Source organism: Sodiomyces alkalinus, assembly GCF_003711515.1.
Source record: "Sodiomyces alkalinus F11 unplaced genomic scaffold SODALscaffold_10, whole genome shotgun sequence".
Classification (NCBI taxonomy): domain Eukaryota; kingdom Fungi; phylum Ascomycota; class Sordariomycetes; order Glomerellales; family Plectosphaerellaceae; genus Sodiomyces; species Sodiomyces alkalinus.
Window position 1 is genome coordinate 1,239,016 of NW_021167088.1, and position 15,720 is coordinate 1,254,735.

The window sequence follows — 15,720 nt, forward strand, 5'->3', positions numbered from 1 at the left end:
CCCCCCCCCCCAGGCTCGTAGTCACGACGTTCTCTGTTCTCTATCGTCGAAACAACTTGGGTATATTGGCTCAACTATTCAAGGATGTTGAGAATGGCGGCGGCCAAGCCAGTTGACGATCCCGTCTCGTCTGAACCGCTTTGGGTTTCTAGTACAGTAGTGACACCTATCTACCTAATGAGATGCTCAACTTGACGTCCATCTGCCTATTTCCAGGACAGTTTTCGGCAGGAGTACGCATGAAAAGGACATTAATCAGAAGCCCGGTGAATTGAACATCTGACCAATGATTTCTTTCAGCGTTCTTCGCATCATGCGTCTTTCCTTCTATCAATACAGCCCCATCACCGCTCAACGGTGCCACTTCCTGTCCCAACGCCGTCCTATATGCTGTATAGGTGTAGAAGAAGAAAAAAGAGGAGAGTAGAAAATATGTAAGAGTAGACCCAAGTTGAGACTACAAAAGGGGGGAAGAGGAGAGTAGTGCAAGCCATATGCGGCCAGCTCCAACCCGCCGCGCTTCGCCCCTTTGAAAATGCACCATCCAGGTAAAAAAGGTTCGAAACCCCGATGGCGATGGGAGCGAAGACACCACAAGAAAAATCTCCCCCAAGCTGCCGTGCTCCTATCCATGGCCATGAACGGAGTATGTAGCAAGCCATAATGCAGAACAGGGCATCCATATCCATCCCGCTTTCCCCTCCTAGTCCCTCAACCAAGCCCTCCTCTTCTCCTCCTTCCTCGCCCGCCTCTTCTCCTTGAACTGCTTCAGCTCCGCCTTGCTGGGCTTCTTCCCCGACCGCTCGGCCTTGAGGCTGCGGCCGTCATGGGCATTCGCGGCAGCATCGACATCAAAGTAGGCGTGCATCTGGCGCCGGCTCTTCGCCTCGTCCGAGTGCCGCTCGGGACCCTCGTCCTGCCGCTGGAAGACGCCCGTGAAGCGGTTGAAGGTCGCCAGGGCGGTCGGGTCGGCCAGCATCGCGAGCTGCTGCTGTTGTTGCTGGGCGGCCTCGTCGCCGTCTTGTCCGGCGGGTTGCGCGTACCAGGCGTTTGGGTCGTAGTCGCCGTGGATGGCGGGGTTGTAGCCCCCCGCGACCGGGCTGGTGGAAGGGGGTGGAGGCGGGGCTGTGGGGTATGAGGATGATGAGGCCGCCGCGACGGAGAAGGAGGAGGGCGAGGGGTCGGATGGGGCGGCGGGTTGGGGGGGCGGTTGGGCCCCTGTCGCTGTCGTTGTTGTCGTTGTTGTTTTGCTGCTGCTGGAGGGTACGCGTGGGTTTTCCCACTGCGAGGCGCCGGTGAAGCGGTTGTAGAAGAAGTAGGCCTGGTGGTGAGCGTCCCAGTGGAAGTCCCAGCCGTCGTCTTCGGTGGCGGGAGGTTGCTCGCTGGGGAGAGGGGGCGGTTCGTTGGGGAGGGGAGGTGCGGGCGCGTCGGACGAGGTACGCGCGGCGGCGGCGTCGTCGTCGTCGTCGTCGTCTTCGGCAGGTGTGTTTTCCGAACGGGAACGCGGAGAGCTTGGAGAGGCCTCGCCTGACTCTAGAGATTCGGGGGGTTCGTGAGAATCTGTTCGGTCGCGTGACGAGTCCCGTTTTTCCTGATCCTCGTTTTGGAGACTCGAGGTGCTGGATTCTGGCTCGGGTGTTCGATGATCTTCGGACTTTGTATCGTTGGGTTTGGAGTCGGCGACTTGCGCCTCTCGTGGGGGCGAGGGAGGGTGAGAGGCCATTGTGGAGGTGCGAGGTGCGAGGTGCGGGAAGACGCAGGTCCTAGAGCACTACCTTCTGCTACGTATCACGGATCACCGAGTAACCGACAAAGAGAAGGCGGAATGGAGCTTCATAATCATGAACTCTGGTCTCGCGGGCGGGACGGGCGTTTGCCTTTGTTGTCAATGTCTGTAATTACGTGATTGGAAAGCAGGTTGTCTTTAATCCTGGTCTCTGGGAACTTTGCGGTGTTTTGTTATGTTTCCAATCTTCATGTGGTTTCCGCAACGCTTTTTACCGAGTACGTCGAGAAGGTCACTTTGGTCGACGTGGTGGAAAAAGACAGGAACGCAGAGGTCTGCCAAGCCAAGAGCCAAGACAGACGTCATTTGTATTACCTAAGGTACACGTGTACCTGATGCATGCAGTGACGAAGGACGCACCTGCGAAGTACTTCACGTGGTATTTCTCGTGACTCCAAAATCACACTTCTCCGTAGCTCCAATGCTGAACAAGCCATGTAGCTCAATACTAATTTAAGACGAAGGCATTAACATTGCTTTCATAATACAACCAAGGTACTAATTACATAACAACCTTGGTTGCAAACATGATGGGCTACGCACTCATTCCACTTCTGCATGAAGTGCATGTGTCTCTATATAAGGTAAGTGCAGGTCTCCGGGTTCTGCGGATATACCCATCAGCCAGACCCCCCAGCACAGCGATCCTCTCTCGAGGGGAATATCAACCATCAATCACACGACACGCCTGTGAGCCTATCCCCAGATCGACGATCGGCGAAGATCAACGAAACGACGGACCGGCTGCCCTTTTGTCTTACCCTGCCTGCCTGAATGTTTGAAGCGGGGACGAATCGTGTGCCCGATGGAATTGCTTTGCCTGGACGAACGACTCGACCTATTGAAGTACCCATTGTAGCGTGCTATCACGCAGCCTCCTCAGGGGTCAGCGATAAAATCCATGGCTCTCTCGAGTGCGGGGTTCGCCGTTTTCAGCCCTAGTGCATGCCTCTTGTCTCTCGCCTCTTCCGAACATCATCGTCCTTCCCTTCCGGGTTATTCTTAACCTTTTGCTCGAACTAAAAAGCAAGCACTAATTATCGCCAAATTGGTCGTGGTGAGCCTGCAGGGTAGAACTAATGTGTCGCGGCTTGCGGGCTGCTGGCGTCCGTCCCCATGAACGGGCATGAACGGGGGCGAGACGACATGCAACCCTTGTCACCCCGAACCCCAGACACACCGCATGGCTCGACTTGCTTGAGGATCCGAGCCCCAGTGCTGGTTTCTTCTACACTAATTACGTGTCTGTACCGTACCAATCATTCCCTTGCTTTGGGCAGCCGTGGATTTCCTGGCTTTTCTTTTGCTTTTAGCTCGAGGTACGTACAGTGCACTAGTGAGCAAAAGTTTCGTGATAACCCAAGTAGAATGCTTCGAAGCTTTGGAGGCACATTTTTCTATCAGTGGCAAAATCATATCATATTACAAAAGTAACGAATCACTGGATCTTTGAAATATACCGAAATTATTGCTTACCCACTGTACCTAGGAAGTAATTAAGGTAATGAGATTACGATCCCATCGTAACCTGGAATGGAATAAGGTAACCTAAGGTATCTTACCTACCGTGCCTAAGGTAAGGTACCTAAGACTGGTTGTCGGACCTACAAAGTACTGTATACACGCCACCCGCTGCTACTCTATTCCGTCATACCGGTGCTAATCCTTTGCGTTGGGCTTGTTTCAGCACGAACGGAGTACCTACGTATGTACGTCGTACGTTGTAGTTGTTTTGTCACACAGTCACAGTCACAGTCACAGTCAGAAATCTGCAGAGTTGTGTGTGCGTGTGTGGGTGCTTCCGGCATGACTTGTCTTGGCCTTCTCTCTCCTCGGGCCCCCTTCTTCCAGCCTCCCCGCACTCTCCATCCCCAGACCCTCCACAATGCAGGCCTTCCAGCCCGTTGTTTCCAAGACGTCCGAGCGCACGCCAATTGAAGGGCCTGCAGGCTCAACGGTGCCAGCTTGGGTACATATTAGCGTGAGGAAAGCCTGGATTCGGTAAAGGTACGGCGTGCCTCGACAGGGGGGAAGAGGAGGCAAAAGGAGAGGGCCACCTTCAGTCGGGAGTCCCCGTTTTCTGCTGCTCTGCCTCCCCTGGCCCGTTTAATTTATGTATGCATGTCGAGTTTTGAAAGGGCGTGGCCAAGTCCGCATGACCTTAATGTAATCTTTTATACCCCGTGCTCCGGCACTTTTCTGGTTTCCGGGCTCGGTACCAGTCGATCCGCCCCTCTCGCCTTCTTTTGTCTCTCTCTCTCTCTCTCCAGGCGCACCAGGCAAACGAAGAGGAAACAGATAAACAACAAACCCCCCAGGCCTGCAGACAATGAGGCCCAGAATAACTTCCTCGATCATCCTGGCCGCCGGGGCGGTCGCCTCTGCGTCGCCGTCGTGGCCGGCCTCCAGCAGCAGCAGCAGCAGCAGCCGCCTCGATGCTCGGCAGTCGAGTTCCGAATGCTCGGCATTACACATCATCGGCGCGCGAGAAGCAAACGCAGACATGGGCTACGGTTCCACGGAACCCTTCGTCACCATGCTGCTCGATAACCTCCCCGAGGTCACGGCCGAGCCTCTCAAGTACCCTGCCCTCGGCGGCGACGACTACCATGCGAGCGTTTCGTACGGTCTTGGGGTCTTGATGAACGAAACCCAGCGGATTTTCGACCGCTGTCCGGAGACCAAGATGATCTTGGTCGGCTACTCGACGGTACGTCCCTCGAAAGAAGAACGACTTTGCTTGGGGCATTCGAATGACAGGGCGGAAGCGCTAACGCTGGGACCCGACTGTACAGGGTGCACAAATTATAGACGACGTACTCTGCGGGGGACCCGACCCCCCCAGCCTGGTGACAGATACGATTCTCATGCCACCGGAGATAGGGAAGAAGATTGCCGCCGTGATTTGGTTCGGGAACCCGCGGTTCATCGGCGGGATGCCGTATAATGTTGGCACAGCAGAGTTGGGCGGAGTAAGTCTTGTCCCACCTGTGCTCCTTTTTTTTTTTTTTTCTTCTTTCTTCTTTTCTTTTTTCTTCTTTCTTTCTTCAGACACATTCCTCTTCGCGACTCTCGGCCATCGAAGCTGACCCTGCCTCCAGTTCGCAGCCCGGCAAGAAGGCTTCGTATGCGAAACATACGCCGACAGGATCCGATCATACTGCGACGCCGGCGACCTGTACTGCTCGCAAGGCGACAGCGAACTCACACACGGCACGTACCCCGTCAAATACGGAGGCTCGGCCCTCAGGTTCATCCAGCAACGGCTGGGCATTAACTCGACGGCGGGTGAGCCCTTTGAGACCCATGGCGACAGGCCCAGCGCGGGCAACTGGATCAGCAGGCCGAGCCACGGCGTCGGATTTTTGGCACTGGGAACAACATTAGCGCTGCTCCTTTCCTGAAGCGTATTTTATTTTCTTCGACGGAATGACGGGCCGAGGGCCAAGTTGTTTCGAGCCATGAGAGGCGTATATGGAGTCGATCTGTGCGAGCATAGGCGTCAGGGCGCAGGCTATATCTAAAATACATCTTGATGGACGTTTTTTTTTTTTTTTATGGCATCATCTGCCAGTGGGAAAGGGGCGAGGACCGACGGCGGATTGAGACTCTCGTTTCCGACCTGGGATACTGAGCTGTCTTATTGTCAAGCCGAAGAGAGAAAACAGTGATAGGACTGTAGGACACCTGTATCTATGATTTGTTTTTGGGACTTTCAGCCGAGACTTTTTTGGTGCCTTATGGAGGCGAAAGACCAATTCTCGCTCCCAGAACCTTTAGCCGATTAACATGTAATAAGAGTGTAATATTCTAGTGGCCCGTAGAACTCGAAGAATGTAGGGCAGGCTAGCAGAGAGACAGGGCCAGTCAAAGACTTGTCGGCTGCGAATCGTGTCAGCCATCATCGCCACGACTTTCTCCTGTGAGTCCTGTCCGATTTTCTCGTTTCTTACCTCGCAATATCAATAAAAGCAGGCTTACATAAGACACTGCGAGACCTAACAGGGTCTCTCGTTTTAACGCAATTAATGGCCGAGCCAAGTGGGCCTGGCCTCTCCAGGCCACCGACGAGTCTACGTACTTTGTACTTTGTGCTTTGTACTTTGTACACCGAGCTAGCGATCCTGCAGTGAGACTTCTCACCCAAAAACCACCTCCCCTTAGTTCAAAGCGCTTGCCCTCAACAAACTTCCACGAACAGCAGGGACGGACAGCGAGAACGAACGTCGCAACTCTCGAAATTCCACCGAAAACGTCGTCTACAAGATGGCCGACACTGTAGCTGCGCCGGCCAAGCCGCAAAAGCGGCCCTCGTCCCCCGTCAAGACGGGCTACTTGATCCTGTACAACGCCGTCTCGGCCATCGCCTGGCTCGTCGTCCTCGGCCGCACCGCAGCCCTCTACCAGCTTCGCGGGCCCGGCTTCGTCTGGCTCGGCGTCGGCGACTGGACGAGATGGACGCAGACCATAGCCGGCATGGAGATTCTGCACGCATTGCTCGGTACGTATCTCTTCTCTGCGTCTGGGGTGCTGGTGCTGTCGGCCTTGCAGCATCGGATCCTGCCCCGTAGCGCGTACGAGTGAGCACGAAGATCACCGAACCCGCTGACCCAATTGTCGCCTCTCCTTCTCGATACAGGCGTCGTCCGCGCCCCCTTCTCCACGACGGCTATGCAGGTCGCCAGCCGCTACCTCCTCGTCTGGGGCATCGTCTACCCTTTCCCCTGGCTGGCGCGCAGCCCCTTCTACACCTCCATGCTCCTGGCCTGGAGCGTCACCGAGGTGATCCGATACACGTTCTTCGCCTTGTCGCTGAGTGGGGTCCAGCCTAAATCGCTGGTCTGGCTTCGCTATAACACCTTCTTCGTGCTGTATCCCATCGGCATCCTGAGCGAATGCGCCATGATCTACGCCGGGGCAGAGCCTGCGAGGGAGTACGGGGAGATGGTCCCCTATATCAACTATGCCATCTTGGCTATTTATATTCCAGGTGAGTGGACGGACTGTGCGCGGGCCCCATTCGTCAAAGGGCCGTAATGTTGACGCGCGCTGGCGCTCGTAGGCTCGTATGTCATGTATACGCATATGATGAAGCAGCGGCGTAAGGTCATGCGCAGTCTGAAGGCCGACGCATCGGCAGCGAAGACTCGATAGATTCTCGAGTGCCGTCTCGGCATTCAAATGAACACAAGGGCAGAGAGGACCCGGACTCGAAACGATACAAATATAGAATGGGTAGGTTCGTCGGTCGCATGGGTATTTTGGGGGAACAAAAAGAAGGGCTGGGAATCACTTAGCCAACATGGCGCCCTATTCTTAATACAACTCTTGTTTATCAACCATTGTCATGCCCAAGGGTTATCTTCCAGCCCAAAAGTCCCGCCCCTCGACACCCCAGGCCCAGGCCCAGGCCCCGGCGCCTGCCCAACCGGCCTCTGCTGCTCCCCTCCATCCGGATCCGGACCCATTTGAATTTCCAAGGCGGGCCCGCTACGCTCATACCACTCGTTCTTCGTCCACTTCACAATCAGCGCCTTCGCCTCCTCAGCCAAGGCCTCATACCCCGGGTTCAGCGCGAGCTCAAACATGGACGTGTGCGCCAGCGTCTCGTCCGTAGCAGCGTCATTCACAGCCTCCCGCCACAACCCCACGGCGCCCACGTCCCCGTCGCCCCCCCGGCGGTTATGGTGTTTGGGCAAGTTACAGAAAGTCCGGTCCCTGCCCAGCACGGTGCCGACAACACCGACCTCCCTGGACCCCGCGGCGCGCCCGAGCCGCGTGTAGAGGTTGGCGAAGCCGACGTCGAGCTCCTGGCTCAGGCGCGCCATGTAGCGCACGCGCTTCTGCAGCTCGGCGCCCCGCGCGAGGCAGCCCACGAACTCGAGGTGCGAGGTCGCCCACGTCCACCCTTGCGTCAGCTGGTCGCGGTTCATGTAGGCGGCTGCCCCGCCCGCGGCGACGGCGGCGGCGCCCCCTGCTATGGCGGCGATTTTGCCCCATTTGGCCCAGGGGGAGGCTTGCCGTTGTTGGTCTTGTTGTTGTTGCTGCTGCTGCTGCTGCTGCCTCTGCTGGTCGTTTGTCGGCGGCGGCGGCGGCGGCGGCGGTGGTGGTGGTAGGGCGGCACGGGGGGTGTTGCTTCTCGAGGACGAGGCGGCGCCGGCGCCTGACTTGGAGGTGGCGCCCCAGAGCGCGGTGCCGAGGCCGCTTAGCTGGGTCAGGGCGGCCGAAGCGGTCGTGTAGTGGTCCTCGGCGCCGTGGGCGACGACACCAGGGGAGATGCCTAGGTAGGGCGTGTCGAAGGCGAGGACGCCCTGGATGTAGGGGAACATGAGGGCGTTGAGCGAAGTGGGTGCTTCGGTAGATTTCTCGATGCCGTCTTCGGTGTATATGGGATGGTCGGCGGTGAGACCTATGACGGTCTCGGCGGCTACGATGCCGCCCATGGAGTGTCCGAGGAGAATGGTACGCACGGAGGGGTCCACCGTGGGGGAAGGGGTTCCGGCAGCTACCTCGAGGTCGATGACTTTTTCGAGCAGCCTGATGAGTGAGTAAGTAGGTAATAGGGGGGGGCAGGAGGGTAGGTAAGGTATAGAACAACGGGCAACGCATACCAGTCGCGAAAGCGACTCACGCAGTCGCCCAGGTCCCCCTTCGTCTCATACTTCGGGTATATAAGAACTTTGACGTCGATTTTAGGGAGCTCATCCTGAACGAGAGAGCGCAAGTCATTTGTGAACTGAGATTTGAGTCCGAAGGTGTCCTCACCACCCTACATAGCGCCATTGTCGTCAGCACCAGCACCAGCACCAGCACCAGCACCAGCACAAGTGACGGGGTATACTCGCCTTGAATCCGTGTATGAAACACAGGATCAATGTCTTCATATTGAGGGCTGACGCCCAGGCCAAGGATGATCTGAGTGAAGGGATAATGGAGATGTATGGGTGAATGAAGAGGGTTCCGATACTCGGGACTTGTCGCTGACGGAACATCAAGGGGGGGGGAGGGTGGGGACCCCGCTAGCCACCCCACCACGCCGGATAGCCTTTATGTGTGGGGCGCTGTGGTACCTTATCTACCTAGGTACCTTAGATACCAGACGAAGTACCTTGGCGCACAATTACTCCGTACACTACTTCGTACCGACATGTCCTCAGACGTACCTAAGGTTACCTTACCTTAGGCGCCTACCTTACCAAATAAGGGACATGCAAAAACGCATCCCAGCGTCCCAAGGGATTGATCTGCGAAACTTCAAGTGAAAAGGACAATTCTTGCCTGCTCTATGCATTACCGACACTACACTAACACAGCCATCGCTTTGCAATTCCGCGCCCTCAGTACGTGGCAGCCAATCTCTGCACGAGGTAATCGCCGCTCTTGACCCCTTTGTATTTTTTCTCGGCCTCCGAGGCGAATGTCCCCGGCAAAGCGTCAATGTAGCTGTCAAAGTTGGGATTGCAAAAATACCTATTCCCACAGCAACGACTCTCTTGTCAGCACGACACACACATTTACAACAACAGGTAGGGGTAGAACTCAGGTAGGGGGTAGAACTCACGCGATGCTATACCGAGAAGGATACTCCCCGCTGTCGCCGGCTTTCCGCGGAGGCTCAACGACACGGTGAATGGTGCTCTTGATGGTATCGTTGCTCCAGCGCGCGAGCAAGTCGCCCGCATTGACCACGACGGTCCCCTCGATGGGCGTCGCGTCGACGAAGCCGCCCTGCGGGCTCCGGACCTGCAAGCCGCCGCGGTCGTCCTGGAAGAGGAGGGTGATGGAGCCGTAGTCGCTGTGCTCGCCGGCGCGCACCTGGTTCGGGTTCGCGTCGAAGACGCCGCGGCGGACGGCCGGGTAGTGGAGGAGGCGGAGGGTGTTTTCGCCGTCGTCGGTGAAGGGGTCGAAGAAGGACTCGGGGAGGCCCATGCCGACGGCGATGGCGCGCATGACGTGGTCGTGGAAGGCCTTGCACTGGGCGAAGAAGTCGAGCATGACGGGTCGGAAGGAGGAGACCGAGACGGATGCGGCCTCGGCCGGCCAGCGGTTGGGCATGTCGGGGACGTTGTCGCGGCCGATTTCGAAGGATTCTTTGAGATCCGGCGCGGCGTCGCGGACGGCGGCTACGGCGGCGGCGTCGGTGATCTGGGTCACTTTCTCGCGGCCCGGGGCCGAGTAACCCCGGTTGGCTTCCGGGGTGGTCCAGCCCAGGGCGAGCTTGGCGTCCATGGGCTGGGCGAAGAATTCGGCCGACGTGGCGAAGACGCGGGCGAGCGTGGCGGGCGTGATGGGGTGGTTCTTGAGGTAGATGAAGCCGGCCGTCTGGAAGCCGTGGAGGATCCGCTTGGCGGTTTCCAGACGGTCGGCAGCGTTGCCGTGGAGAAAGACATCAAAGTCGATGAGCTGGCGGGCATTGTGTTAACAGAAACCATTCCACTGGTCGAGGAGGATATGAGGTGAGGGTGAGTGATTGGGGTGCGTGACGGACGGGGATGAACAGGCCCTCCTTGCTGACGGCGGCGGCGGCCATGGCTACTACTCCGGTCTGGTCGTTGTAACGCGTGGAAAAGACTCGAGTGTGTTGAAACCTGGCAAGAGGCTATGGTCCCTAAGAGGACTTCTTCGACTCTTCGAAGCTCACGTTCGAGTTTATGTTCCTACAGATGCGAGCGACAAAGGACGATACCTCGATGCGATGTAAAGTGTAAGGTACGTTGTAAGGTGCAGACATGGGCAAGTCGACGGTTGTCGATGCGAAGGCGGTTGAGGCAGTACCTACCTTCGGTAGAAAGACATTGTCCAAACATAGCATCTCCGATGGGGGGTTTCTTTTACCTGAGGTTCCTGAATGAACATACCGTTGCACCAGGACCCTAATCAAATTCCTATCATGTTGCGGTGTCGAGAACTATCCTAGATGTACCCCGATGTACGGAGACACAACCCCCCACCTCGGGCATGCAGGACAGGTTACAGGACGGGTTACAGGACAGGTCACAGGACGGGTTACAGGACATGCTGATGATAAGCTTCAATGGCGATGGGAGAGATAAGGAAGAGGAGGGGATGAGGGGTAACGCGGGACGTTGGAGCATGTACGGCACGGTAGGTACCACTCGACGTGGAAGGCAACAATTGATCTGCCGGGTACTCCGTACTTCACCTACCCGGCTAGGCAGGTAGCAAGCTGTATCTGCTTCAGATGTACGGAGTACCTTAGGTAAGGTAAGGGGCCTTGATCGATTGTCTGCGTGTTGGATCACAGCGTACAACGCACGAGGGTACGTACTATCACGACGTAGGTACATCAACTCTGCCTTTTCTCCTCTCTTCCCTGCCTCACCCCCTTTTCGCCGACACTCACACCAGACCAGACCAGACCAGACCAGACCAGACCAGACTCAGAGCAACGGGAATCCCCTGCACACTTTTCAAGTCACCCACCATGGCATCGACAAAATCCCGCGTCGTGGACGTGCACACGCACATGTACCCCCCTTCTTACATCGACATCCTCCGATCCCGCTCCGAGATCCCCGTCGTCCGGTCTTTCCCCCAGGCCCCCGACCACCCACGCCTCGTCCTCCTCGCCGCCGAGCAACCCGCCCTCGACGCCGCCCTAGCCGACCCGACCGCCGCCGTCCAACCCCCGGGCCGACCCCTGACCCCCCATTACGCCGACCTGGCCCAGAAGCTGCACTTCATGGACACGCACGCCATCGACATCTCCGTCCTCAGCCTCGCCAACCCCTGGCTCGACTTCGTCGCCCCCGACGACGCCCCGGGTCTCGCAAGGCAAGTCAACGCCGAGTTCGACGCCATGTGCGCCTCCCGCCCGGGCCGCCTCTTCTTCTTCGCCGCCCTCCCCCTCACGGCCCCCGCCCCGGCCATCCTCGAGTCGGTCGCTCACGTGCGCGGCCTGCCCCACTGCCGCGGCGTCATCCTCGGCACCTCCGGCCTGGGCGAGGGGCTCGACGACCCGGCCCTGCTCCCCATCCTCCGCCGCCTCGCCGACGCCGACCTCCCCGTCTTCCTGCACCCGCACTACGGCCTGCCCAACGAGGTCTGGGGCCCCCGCGCCGCCGCCGAGTACGGCCACGTCCTCCCCCTCGCCCTGGGGTTCCCCGTCGAGACCACCGTCGCCGTGGCGCGGATGTACCTCGCCGGTGTCTTCGACGCCGTGCCCGCGCTGCGCATGCTGTTGGCCCACAGCGGGGGCACGCTCCCTTTCCTGGCGGGTCGGATCGAGAGCTGCATCGTCCACGACGGGCAGCTGCTCCGCGAGGGCCGGGCGGGGAAGGGGAAGGGGCGCAGGACCATCTGGGACGTTCTGAGGGAGCAGGTCTACTTGGATGCCGTCGTCTACTCCGAGGTCGGGCTCAAGGCGGCCATTGGGGCGGCGGGTGGTGCTGGGCGGCTCATGTTCGGGACCGACCACCCGTTTTTCCCTCCGCTGGAGTCGGACGAGCAGGGAGAGTGGGAGAGCGTCGGGCTCAATGCGCGGGCTGTGATGGATGCTGTCGGGGAGGACTCGGAGGAGGCGAGGGGGATCATGGGGGAGAATGCTGTCAGGATACTGCGTCTGGAGATGGACCAGCCGGCTACATTATGAGTTGGTGCGCCAGCTCTTCCTGGTCGAGTCCTCAGTAAGGTAAGGTACCTTGGTATATACAACGTAGAATGTATCGAAGGTCGAACAGGGATATGTCTGCATGACTGTTGATGTGTAAACACTAAGGTATGTGTAGAAGGAAGAATATCCCCTGCTCTAGCAGCTGTGGAGACTAGATACACACAGGTGCTGCCTGGTGGCTGGCACCGCCCAACAGAAAGTACCCCGGTATATGGCTCGTGCATTTGTGGCTGGTGAAATGTGGCTTGATCGGATGAAAAAGTACGTACCTCATATCAAACTCGACTCGAGGTCTTCACGTCCTCATCTTCATCCTTCATCTTCATCCATCTTCATCACATCCGAGTAAAACAAGTAGAAAGGCGGCATTGAGTCCCCATTTTATGGCCAACCTTCATTTTTCTTCTTAGATTCATTGCCGGAAAGACCAAAAACCTCATTGAATCTTCTTGTTCATTACAATTCAACTTCCTCCTCATCCACTTTGCGAAACATCTCACAAACTCATGAGCATTTACATTTACCCGACAACATGACAACACAAACCGTTCCTCGCCCAAGCGGCCAGAGCCATGGTCGTCTGGACAGGACCCTTGGAATTACTGAAAGGATTGCCCCCAAGATGAAGGCTTGGACAGGAGAGCTTCGAGTTAGGTTGTGTTTCCCGGAACATATCCCCCACGGAGTCGTCGGACCGAGACTAACAGTCAGAACAAACAGATATACTGATTTTCAGGTCAACGAGATCGCTACAGATGGCACCGTTCTACATCTCAAAGACACGAGGCTAGCCGATCAGCCTAACCCGCCATTGGATTCCTCACAGACCGGAGACTCGTATAGACCGTCTCTCCCCGAACCCAAGGATGCTGCCTCCTCTCAACCACCCGGCGACGTCAAACCCGAAGCCAAAGCCAATGGCCAGGCCGCCGACCAACAAAAGGAAGAGCCGCCCGAAGTGTCCCCAGAAGACATGCAGACTCTGGCCGATCTGACGAGCGAATCCTTCACCCAGGATGTCCTTGCTATCTATCGTGCTGCCGCCACCAAGCAGCCCATCCCCGTGCCGGCGAGGACAACCCCCATCGAAGACAAGGACCAGCGCGCCAAAATCCACCACAACGTCCGACGCATCTTCCGCTCTCTCGTAGACACCACCGCCGACACCTCCGCGACCACCCCGGGCGGCGCTGCCATTATCGTCGCCGCGGGACGGCCGCCGCGCCCTCCCAAGGCCCACAACCCGCAGCAGAATCGCTCCTCCTCCAGGAACAACAAGACCCGGCGCGGCAAGGGCGCCGGCAAGGTCAACGCCGAAGGGGAGGGCGATTACCTCCACTTCACCATCTACAAGGAGAACCGCGACACCATGGACACGGCCCGCCAGCTCGCCCGCTGCCTCTACCTGAAGCCCCAGATCTTCGTCTTCGCCGGGACCAAGGACCGCCGCGCCGCCACCACGCAGCGCTGCTCCGTCCGCGGCGTCAAGGCCGAGACCGTCGCGGGAGCTTACACGCGCCTCCACGGCGTCTGGACCGGCGACTACCGCTACGCCTCGACAGGACTACACCTCGGTGCCCTCCAGGGCAACGAATTCGTCATCACCCTGAAGAACTGCCGGCTCGTCCCTGACGACGACGAGGACGACGACGAGGACGACAAACTCACCCCCGCCGACCGTCAGGAGGCCATCCGCGCCTGCGCCACCTCCGCCCTCGCCTCCATGGCCTCCCGCGGCTGGATCCACTACTACGGCCACCAGCGCTTCGGCACCCACGCCATCGGCACCCACGAGGTCGGCCAACGCATCCTCAACTCCGACTACGAGTCCGCCGTCGCCGCCATCCTAGCCTACGACGACCACGCCGCCCAGCGCGCCTGCGACTGCGACAACGACAACGACAACGACGGCCGCGACCTCCCCGCCGAGGCCCACGTCCGCGACGAGCTCAACCGCGCCCGCGCCTGCCGCGCCTTCCAGCGCGACGGCGCCTCCGCCGAAGAGGCCCTCCGCTTCCTCCCGCGCCGCTTCGCCGCCGAGGCCGCCGTCATCCGCCACCTGGGCCGCCACACCCGCGGCGCCGCCCCCGGCGCGTCCCGCCGCGACTTCCAGGGCGCCCTGCTGTGCATCCCCCGCCCGCTGCGCAACATGTACCTCCACGCCTACCAGTCGCTCGTGTGGAACCACGCCGCCAGCCGTCGCTGGGCCGTCTACCGTGATACTGTGGTCGCGGGGGACCTGGTCCTCGACGACAGCAACACCGCAGCCGTGCAAGCCGACGAAATCACCTCCGAACCCGACGCCGACAACCCCACCACCACCACCGCCCGCGCCCTAACCGCCGAAGAAGCCGCATCAGGCCGCTACACCATCCACGACATCGTCCTCCCGTCCCCCGGCCACAACGTCATCTACCCGACCAACGACATCGGGGCCTTCTACGCCGCGTTCATGCGCCGCCCCGAGAACGGCGCGCTCGACCCGCACGACATGCGCCGCCGCCACCGCGAGTTTAGCTTGCCGGGCCACTACCGGCACTTGACCACGCGCTTCCTCCCCTCCGCGGCCGAGGAGGGTCAGACGCTGACGCCGACGCCGACGCTGCCTCGCGTCGAGGTGCGTCGGTACGCCGATGACGAGGAGCAGATGCATCCCACCGACTTGGACCGCGTGAGGGCCGCGAGGAAGGCGCAGGCCGAGGAAGCTGCCGTGGCGAGGAAGAGGAAGTGGCAGGACGAACGAGATCAATCTGACGGGAAGGAGGAGGGTGGCGAGAAGCCCGAGGACGTGGAGGCGGGGAGGCAGTCGAAGAAGGCCAAGGCGGGTGGGCATGGTGATGGGCATGATGATGGTGATGGTGATGGTGATGCCCATAACGGCGAGCCTACTCCCGCAGCGGATGCCATGCAGGTCGACCATGAGGGTGGCAGCACAAATAAGACGGGGGAATCGGCGTCGTCGGTGAGTACAAAACCGGCCCATGTCAAGCAAGTTCCGGGGGAGGAAAAGGCCAAGGACAAGGTGGCCGTGATCGTCCATTTCCGCCTCACAAAGAGTGCCTATGCCACCGTCGCGCTGCGGGAGCTGATGGGCTTCTCCGACCATGACGCCGCGGACACGAAGCCCGAGTTGACCAGCTCTACTGGGTAGTCATATTATGTATATACGAGGATCGATCGGATGCCCGTCCAGATCGTTTAGAACTCACGACCCGCCCCTCTCGTAGAGTTGAACACGTCTCATTTAACCTGTAGCACGCCGTTGTCCAGCCGGCCCACGAAACTCACCATCTGTTCAACC

The 15,720-nt window shown here is 58.9% G+C and overlaps 7 protein-coding genes across 7 annotated transcripts; 4 read left to right on the forward strand and 3 right to left on the reverse strand.

The window, feature by feature from the left end:
* Window positions 1-703: 703 nt before the first annotated feature.
* On the reverse strand, window positions 704-1,723 carry SODALDRAFT_362891 (hypothetical protein; the record flags this gene model as incomplete). The annotated part of the gene is made up of 1 exon (XM_028614507.1): window positions 704-1,723. The coding sequence occupies one exon, from the start codon at window positions 1,721-1,723 to the stop codon at window positions 704-706; it is 1,020 nt and encodes a 339-aa protein (XP_028463837.1).
* Window positions 1,724-3,911: 2,188 nt separating this feature from the next.
* On the forward strand, window positions 3,912-5,431 carry SODALDRAFT_381303 (alpha/beta-hydrolase). Its single transcript, XM_028615159.1, has 3 exons — window positions 3,912-4,496; window positions 4,582-4,758; window positions 4,888-5,431. The coding sequence occupies exons 1-3, from the start codon at window positions 4,116-4,118 to the stop codon at window positions 5,188-5,190; spliced, it is 861 nt and encodes a 286-aa protein (XP_028463838.1). The 5' UTR covers window positions 3,912-4,115; the 3' UTR covers window positions 5,191-5,431.
* A 621-nt stretch (window positions 5,432-6,052) lies between these two features.
* On the forward strand, window positions 6,053-6,940 carry SODALDRAFT_320494 (PTPLA-domain-containing protein; the record flags this gene model as incomplete). The annotated part of the gene is made up of 3 exons (XM_028609540.1): window positions 6,053-6,287; window positions 6,426-6,776; window positions 6,849-6,940. The coding sequence occupies 3 exons, from the start codon at window positions 6,053-6,055 to the stop codon at window positions 6,938-6,940; spliced, it is 678 nt and encodes a 225-aa protein (XP_028463839.1).
* Window positions 6,941-6,997: 57 nt separating this feature from the next.
* On the reverse strand, window positions 6,998-8,722 carry SODALDRAFT_328416 (hypothetical protein). Its single transcript, XM_028610684.1, has 3 exons — window positions 8,632-8,722; window positions 8,398-8,555; window positions 6,998-8,323 (listed from the first exon to the last, which is right to left on the reverse strand). The coding sequence occupies exons 1-3, from the start codon at window positions 8,668-8,670 to the stop codon at window positions 7,132-7,134; spliced, it is 1,389 nt and encodes a 462-aa protein (XP_028463840.1). The 5' UTR covers window positions 8,671-8,722; the 3' UTR covers window positions 6,998-7,131.
* Window positions 8,723-9,061: 339 nt separating this feature from the next.
* On the reverse strand, window positions 9,062-10,491 carry SODALDRAFT_328418 (2OG-Fe(II) oxygenase superfamily protein). The gene is made up of 3 exons (XM_028610685.1): window positions 10,275-10,491; window positions 9,348-10,189; window positions 9,062-9,256 (listed from the first exon to the last, which is right to left on the reverse strand). Exons 1-3 carry the CDS (start codon window positions 10,314-10,316, stop codon window positions 9,124-9,126), a joined length of 1,017 nt encoding a protein of 338 aa, XP_028463841.1. The 5' UTR covers window positions 10,317-10,491; the 3' UTR covers window positions 9,062-9,123.
* Window positions 10,492-11,049: 558 nt separating this feature from the next.
* Window positions 11,050-12,489, forward strand: SODALDRAFT_328420 (uracil-5-carboxylate decarboxylase). Its single transcript, XM_028610686.1, has one exon. It carries the CDS (start codon window positions 11,232-11,234, stop codon window positions 12,396-12,398), a length of 1,167 nt encoding a protein of 388 aa, XP_028463842.1. The 5' UTR covers window positions 11,050-11,231; the 3' UTR covers window positions 12,399-12,489.
* Window positions 12,490-12,951: 462 nt separating this feature from the next.
* Window positions 12,952-15,570, forward strand: SODALDRAFT_316308 (tRNA pseudouridine synthase D; the record flags this gene model as incomplete). The annotated part of the gene is made up of 2 exons (XM_028609310.1): window positions 12,952-13,076; window positions 13,140-15,570. The coding sequence occupies 2 exons, from the start codon at window positions 12,952-12,954 to the stop codon at window positions 15,568-15,570; spliced, it is 2,556 nt and encodes an 851-aa protein (XP_028463843.1).
* Between the last annotated feature and the right edge of the window lie 150 nt (window positions 15,571-15,720).

Excerpts from the sequence above, each read along its gene's own strand:
- SODALDRAFT_381303 (XM_028615159.1), top strand. The coding sequence starts at position 4,116 with ATGAGGCCCAGAATAACTTCCTCGATCATCCTGGCCGCCGGGGCGGTC. Across the intron at positions 4,497-4,581 it reads TCTTGGTCGGCTACTCGACG|GGTGCACAAATTATAGACGA; the intron begins GTACGTCCCTCG and ends CCGACTGTACAG. Across the intron at positions 4,759-4,887 it reads GCACAGCAGAGTTGGGCGGA|TTCGCAGCCCGGCAAGAAGG; the intron begins GTAAGTCTTGTC and ends CCCTGCCTCCAG.
- SODALDRAFT_328416 (XM_028610684.1), bottom strand. The coding sequence starts at position 8,670 with ATGAAGACATTGATCCTGTGTTTCATACACGGATTCAAG. Across the intron at positions 8,556-8,631 it reads GTTTCATACACGGATTCAAG|GGTGGTGAGGACACCTTCGG; the intron begins GCGAGTATACCC and ends GGCGCTATGTAG. Across the intron at positions 8,324-8,397 it reads GTGAGTCGCTTTCGCGACTG|GCTGCTCGAAAAAGTCATCG; the intron begins GTATGCGTTGCC and ends CTCACTCATCAG.
- SODALDRAFT_328418 (XM_028610685.1), bottom strand. The coding sequence starts at position 10,316 with ATGGCCGCCGCCGCCGTCAGCAAGGAGGGCCTGTTCATCCCC. Across the intron at positions 10,190-10,274 it reads AGGAGGGCCTGTTCATCCCC|CTCATCGACTTTGATGTCTT; the intron begins GTCCGTCACGCA and ends AATGCCCGCCAG. Across the intron at positions 9,257-9,347 it reads CCTTCTCGGTATAGCATCGC|GTATTTTTGCAATCCCAACT; the intron begins GTGAGTTCTACC and ends CTGTGGGAATAG.
- SODALDRAFT_328420 (XM_028610686.1), top strand. The coding sequence starts at position 11,232 with ATGGCATCGACAAAATCCCGCGTCGTGGACGTGCACACGCACATGTAC.